At 34.2% G+C, this 7,475-nt stretch overlaps 1 protein-coding gene across 2 annotated transcripts; it reads right to left on the bottom strand.

The window, feature by feature from the left end:
* On the bottom strand, positions 609-6,320 carry LOC109235308 (protein STRICTOSIDINE SYNTHASE-LIKE 6-like). 2 transcript variants are annotated; one of them, XM_019401365.1, is made up of 5 exons: positions 5,736-6,320; positions 5,556-5,590; positions 1,343-1,653; positions 1,123-1,255; positions 609-1,041 (listed from the first exon to the last, which is right to left on the bottom strand). In XM_019401365.1, the coding sequence occupies exons 1-5, from the start codon at positions 6,136-6,138 to the stop codon at positions 763-765; spliced, it is 1,161 nt and encodes a 386-aa protein (XP_019256910.1). In that variant the 5' UTR covers positions 6,139-6,320; the 3' UTR covers positions 609-762. The 2 variants fall into 2 exon arrangements, with proteins under 2 accessions (XP_019256910.1, XP_019256909.1); XM_019401364.1 differs by lacking the exon at positions 5,556-5,590 and having other exon boundaries at positions 5,701-6,317.

The raw sequence follows: 7,475 nt of genomic DNA, 5'->3' as shown, positions 1-7,475 counted from the left end.
AGGGAATACTCAAATGTGTGGAAAGTTGAAAGACCTAAAGCAACTGAATAAACCTCACAAGTGGTGTTAGGATTTGTCTTGAACTTTTATTCTATAAGTACTATCTTTTTTGAACGAACGGAAAAAGACTTCTAAAAAAATTAAATCTCCTTCATATGCCTTATTCTTTTCTTGAGAGAAGTTTTACACTTCTATAAATTAAGGATTTATGCTTCTCAGAACAACAATAACAACAACAACAACAACCACTTCCACAGTAGTCTTTACGAGAATCATGTTTAGGGGAGATTATTCTCTCAAACAAATTTATTTACCATAATACATTATTATGACTAGTTTAATATATTTTTCTTTTGTATCCGATTTATCGTCCATCAAACTTTGCATTGTTAGTTTACGCATGCACCATGTTATTTTGGTCCCAAGAAGTGGATGATTTCATAGTGGTGAAAATAAAATCAACTACTCAGCTGTTTTATTATAAGCAAGATATGAGACTATCCTGAGAAAAAGAAATGTTTCTCTCCTTAAACAGTAATTGTGTTTCATTGATCTTGTTCTCAGATAAAGTATCTCATAAGTCATATCTGAGGAAGTCAGATCGAGCATAAACTCCAAGAAATCTCATCAATTATTATTAGCAGAGAAAACTCATAAACTGGTAAACATTCTATTAAAGTATGGAGCTGAAAAACAACCTTTTACAACAGGTCTTATGTAGTTTGTCTATTTGGTGGTTGCAGCCTTAAAAAACATCGTGTTTTATGAAGTATGAACTGCAGGATTTTGTTTCAGATTGAGGCGAAGCATGTAAGGAGACTTTACAGAACCACAGTACAAATAGTCACCAATCTTTGTGGCGCTTGACACCGTAGTCAAGTCCCGATCAAAATAGTGTTCGACTGGATTTCCTCGTAAATCAATAGATACAACACCACCATTTTTCTCTGCATGAGGTTGACCAACATACTTCACCATTATAGCTATTATCTTTCTGATGAATGGGTATCTTTGTGCCAAGTCCCATGAATACGTCTTCGCCTGTGAAGTAATTATCAGCAAAAATGTACTGAATATGCTCATGACAAACACTAGCATATTCAATTTCATGAAGAAACTTACTGTGGCAAATGCAATCCAATAATGACCATCACCATCGTAACGAATGTTATCAGGATATCCAGGCAAATTCTCAACAAACACATCCACAGATCCTGTTCTTTCACCTTTTATGTAGTATTTCTTGCATCTCCTCCTACAATTTTATAACCATTGGAATGGAAATACTTGAACCGAAGTCAAGGTGCCCGGTAAAGAAATACTAAAAGAATTGAAGACTTACAAAGGGGTTTCACAGAAAATAACAAAGTTTTGATCTGGAGAGACCGCAACGCCATTAGCAAAATACAGGTCGCGCAGTAGCGTTTTGGTCTGTTTAGTTAATGGATCATAACTTAACAATCTGCCGTTAGGTCTGCCTTCAATAAAATCATAAATGTAGTCCTTGAATTTGTATTTGTAGGAAGCATCTGAGAAGTATATCATGCCATTCTCTGCAATATCTACAGCATCTGCTAGTTTGAGTTTCAGACCTTCAGCTTCCTCCGTTAGCACTTTAATTTCACCCTCTGAAGTAATGTTGAGTAGTAAGCCCTGTCTCATTTAACATTCATGAATCTAAGCAATTATAAGAGGTTATACTGATAACAAGCTGCTCTTATGCTTCTTGGTACAATCTCCAGTTCAATCTTGATCCTTAAAAACATAAAGGTTTATGAGTTTTCTTTACTTACAACTTCAAAAGCAATTCAATATACATTTATTTCCTCCTTTTGAAGTGTTGTCCCTATAATCCACAATTCTGAAATTTTACTTTAACTAGACAATGTTAAATATAGAACTTTATTTTCTTTAGTTTTCAAACCATTCTTACAAATTTCATGGTCTAAATTTTTTCCAATTTTTTTCTTCTAAGAATTGTATAGTTGATAGGAATGTACTAAGTTTCTTTCATGGTCTAGCAGCTTGTTTGGATGGTTGTTATATATCATTTCATAACGTATTGTATCCTATTGTATTGTATTGTACTGTATCGTTTGATGTATACAATGTTTGGATAAATTGTATTGTTTGCCGTCGTTTTATGATGTTATAGACCAATAATATGAAGAATAAACTTACAATATTACAATGAAAAAGTGAGATACGAGGTACAATTAATATATAAAAAGATATGATAAAGAATAAAATAGAATTATTTAGTAATATAGAAGCAAGATGAGAGGAAAAAAAATAAGGTAACGACGCAACCACACCAAATCGGTCGTTACATAAAGTTGCACTTTTTGTCGTTACGTAACAACGGATTTAATGTTACGATACAATAAGATTTAAATAACAATAAAAAAAAATATTGTATTTAAAGTAACAATAGGTAACAACCATCCAAAACAAGCTGTAAGTTTCTCTAGTACTAAGTTTTAATTCTTTCAAAATTTTAAATATCATAACATGATGCTCGCTCAATGGGTGTGCATTTGTTCATTCAAAAGGATTACAAATACTGTTTTCAAAGATGATGAGCCCGTTTGGCTTAGCTGATTTAGAGTAGCTGATAAGCATTAGGTGCTCAAAAGCACTTTTAAGTGTTGATGCTGATTTAAAAAATAAGCAGTTACGTGTTTGGATAAAAGTGCTAAAATTAATAATAAGCAGCTGAAGAACTGAGTATACGAAGAGTTTTGTTTTAAAAAGAAGTATTTTAGGGATAGAGTAGTAAATATTTTGGTCAAACCTAAAGTGCTTATAAGCTGAAATTTGATAAGTTGGGGGAGACCAACTTATGGCTTTTGGCTTATTTTTGGCTTATAAGCACTTAACTTATAAGCACTTTTAATTTTACCAAACGCGTAGATAAGCCAAAAAGTGCTTATAAGCCAGTTTGACCAGCTTATAAGCTTAGCCAAACACCCTCATAGTACAGGCTAACGAGTTAATTGAAATTAACTTATCTAAACAATTAAAATTCAGATCTCCACTCTGCATTACAAATGGGACCTCAGTATAATTACTCTAAAATGGTGAGAGTTTTACATTTTTTGTTGTAATTATAGTATTATACTTCCGCATTCCAAATTTATTTGAAGGGATTCATGGTACGAGGGTCAAACTACTTAATTTTGATGTATATTCGAATATTAATTCTTTATAATTTTTAATATAAAATTTAGATATTCAAAAACTAAGAGCTCGTTTGGATTAGCTGATAAGCATTAGGTGCTAAAAAGTATTTTTAAGTGCTGAAACTGATTTAATAAATAAACAGCTACGTGTTTGGGTACAAGTGCTGAAATTGATAATAAATTGTTGCAGTATTTGATAAAAAAGTGCTGATATCTCTTTTTCTGTTAAAATGACTTAAATAACCTTAGAACTGTTTACACTTATAAGAGCGTAATTTCTTCAAAATTTTAGATTCCAGATCGATTCAAATACAAAATATTCTATTTGTCATTATATTTATAATACAAATGTGCTTAGATAAGATAATTTTTATGATAAATATAATTTATTTTATGATAAGCATATAATCATAAGTTATAATAATTAATAAATTGACAAAAGCTTCTCAGTAAAAAATAAACCTAAATAGGATAAATTATTTGAAGAGAAACAAACATTGTCTTCATCACCACAACAGTTAGAAAGCAATACACCAAAAATTTGATATGTCTACATTTATTACATACAGTCAAAGATTAATACACACTCACATAGATATAAGTATGCAAAGGAATAGATAATTTGCTTATCTTAAATAGTCAATGAGAATTGCAGACTTGAAGATGTGTGTGGGGGGGGGGGGGGGAGGGGGGGAGGGGTTTAGGTTGAATACTTGAGGCGGTGAATATCGATTTAGGAGTTTTGTTCTAAAAAGAAATATTTTAAGGATAAAAGAGTAAAAATCTTGGTGAAACTTAAAGTGCTTATAAGCTAAAAATTCATAAGCTGGGGGGGGGGGGGGGAGTAGGGACCAGTTATTGGCTTTTGGGTTATTTTTAACTTATAAGCACTTGCTTATAAACACTTTTAACTTTACAAACGCGTAAATAAGGCGAAAAAGTGTTTATAAGCGGGCTTATAAACTAGTTTGACCCGCTTACAAGCTTAGCCAAATACCCTCTAAAAGTCCTTTTAAGTCAACATTGGTAATGATTCAAATGCTTTTTAAAAAAAATTGAGAAACGTCCAGCCAAAGAGACAGCGGCCAACTTTCAAATAGTATAATACCTTCTCATAAATTTAAATGGGATAGAGGACCAAACAAAATACAGCACATGCAACTGCTTCCATTATTTACGATACATACGAGTTACACTGTAATTCAATACGTAATTTTTCAAATTTGGGCCAACGACCCACCATTTAGCGCTACACTGTGGTCCAGGTGACTCTAAAATCATTTTTTCTACGAGTAGTATACAAGCTAAGATCTAAACAGCTAAAAAAAATAATATAGAGCCCATTAACTTTGGCCTAAATTTTTCATTTTGGCACTCTAACTAACTCTTGTTCCATTTTGGCCCTCCAACTCCAATTTTTGTGTTCCACTTTAACACAAAAGCTGACTAGATTTAGTGTGTGATTTGCCTCACCCTTTAGGCGCGTGAGGGATATTTTTTCAGCCAAATTTCATACTCTCAACGTAGAAGCGGATCTAGAATTTAAATCCTATGGATTCAATTTTAATATTTTTAACATTGAACCCATTATATTTTTAAAGTTATGTATTTATATCTATTTTTTTTTATAATTTTAATAAAATTTTACATACAAATGTTTACTCCGCGTCGAAAGTTATGGGTTCAGTTGAACCCATAGTTATTACTGAAAATATATATAAAAAAATAGTTTTTCCACGGAAGGAGGGCAGAAAAAACAAAAAAAAAATTATAATTTGAAATTACAAAAAAACAATTGTGTGGGGGGGGGGGGGGGATGGGATGGGGGTAGTAGCTGGATATTTTTCCGTGCTGCATTTTTACCTGGGATAAAAGTTTTTGTGTCAAAGTGGAACAAAAGAACCCATTATACTTTTAAATGTTATGGGTTTATATCTATTTTTTTTATAATTTTAATAAATTTTTACATACAAATTTTTACTCCGCGTCGAAAGTTATGGGTTTAGTTGAACCCATCGTTATTACTGAAAATATATAAAAAAAATATTTTTTTCCAGGGATGTGGGCGAAAAAACGAAAAAAAATAATAATTTGAAATTACAAAAAAAGAATATTTTGTGCGGGGGGTAGGGGGGTGCAGTGGGGTGGGGGTAGCAGCTGAAATGCACGCGCTGCATTTTTACCTGGGAGAAAAAATTTTGTGTCAAAATGAAACACAAAAATTGGGATTGAAGGGCCAAAATGGAACAAGAGTTAGTTAGAGTGCCAAAATAAAAAATTGGGCCAAGTTTAATGGTCTTATATGTATTTGGCCAAAATAATACGTGTAAAATATACCAAAACAAGGAAGATGACAACCAGTCATTTACTAACCTTGTCAGCATCGGCTACGATAACTTCGCCATAATGTCCCAAAATAAAAAATTGGGCCAAGTTTAATGGTCTTTATGTATTTGGCCAAAATAATACGTGTAAAATATACCAAAACAAGGAAGATGACAACCAGTCATTTACTAACCTTGTCAGCATCGGCTACGATAACTTCGCCATAATGTCCTAATGCAACTCCAAGTGGTCTGCCGCCGGTGAAAACCCAGTCCTCCACCCTCGAATCCCCCACTGATTCATTAACTGTCACTCGTTTAACCCACCCGTCAACACAGCCAGTGTATATAACTCCCGAATTTGGATCGTAAGCTACGTCTTCAGGTGACAATAGCTGGTCAACTCCGATCTTTTCTGAGCCGCGGAGCATCTGATTGTTGCGCTTTGATACGACCATGGGTGGGTCGGTAGAGAGTACATGGGTTGGATAAGAAACCGGTTCGATGGACTCGAGCTGGTAAACAACTACTCCTAGAATAACTGGTATTAACACTGAGATGAAAAGAGGGATAGGCCAAGAACTGGAAACAGTTCTTGCAGAAGAAGAAGAAGTTGAGCTTGAGTTGGGCATGGCTAGTGTGACTGCAAGTTGATAGCGGAGTTGCTCAGTTATGCAAGCAGATTAGGATTAACATTGAGAAATTAACAATATACAATTCGTCAGCAAAAGAGGAGGGATCTGAAGAGTATTAGTTGACTCTTCCTCGTTGTTAGCACTTAGCTTTCTTATATATCAATAAATATTATACTTCATTTGTTTCGATCTATGTGGTATTGTTTAAACATTATCATGAGATTTCTGTGGCAGCAAATGTGAGCACGTGATTTTTGGCTCGCATGATTTACTCATACAGGACTTTTAAAATTAGGATCTTTCTTTTAATTATTTGATTTTTAGGATTTAATTGCACAATTTTCATGTTTGTTTGCATTTTTGTGTGCATTTTTAATTTATATAAATTATGGAAAATACAAAAATATATATTGCATTTGCATTTAGGATTTAATTTTACATATTTTTAGATTAATTAGTAATTAGGGTTTTACAAAATAGAAAAATCACAAGAAATGATTTACTTTTATATTGCTCAATTTTTAGCCTTGATTTTTGTTAGTTTTCCTTAATTTGGTATTTAATTAATTGTGTGATTGTTAATTAGAACCTAATATAATTTGGTGGGTTAATTTAGTTTTTTTTTCCTTTAAGAGTTAATTTAGGTTTTTAGTTTTAATTTGAAAGAAAGAGAAAAGGAAATTAAAAAGAAAATTGAGTCTCTTATTTTAAACAACCGAATTTGGGCTGGCCCAAGTCAAAAATCTCCTATACCCGCCCAAACGGACCAAACAAGCCCCAAGCCCAAATCACCCTTAACCCGGTCCAGGCTCCCATAGTCACAAAACGATCCCGTTTTCCCTTGCTCAATCCTGGTCGTCGAGGTTTCATGATCTAACGGCCAGGAACTTAAGGTCACTTAATATATATATATATGTCCTAATTACCCCCTACCCCCCCCCCCTTCACTCACCGTCTCACATACCTCCCAGAAGACCCCTGTAACGCTGCCCTAAGACCACCGCACGCCGTCGCCGGAAATCGCCTCACGGCGGCGGCGGGTCTCCGATGACCACCAAATCTACACCGTAGCTTCCTCTCCGCCTCCACATCCCCAATCCACAGCCAGCTTCCCTCAAATATACTCAGAACTCCTCGAATCTGAGTTTGAAATCACGAACCCTAGCGTCGCCACAATTTCCCCGGTGGCGGCGCCACCACAAAATAGCCCCAAATTAACACCCCTTGACTACCATGAACTCCTCATCCCCAATCTCAAACTCTCAACCTTCAAATCCTAGCCAAATCCCTCGAATTTCGAATCTGAGTCCAAACCCTAATTTTTTTAAAATCGA

This window comes from Nicotiana attenuata, chromosome 12, assembly GCF_001879085.1.
Source record: "Nicotiana attenuata strain UT chromosome 12, NIATTr2, whole genome shotgun sequence".
Classification (NCBI taxonomy): Eukaryota; Viridiplantae; Streptophyta; class Magnoliopsida; order Solanales; family Solanaceae; genus Nicotiana; species Nicotiana attenuata.
This window is presented reverse-complemented; position numbering and strand designations above follow the sequence as displayed.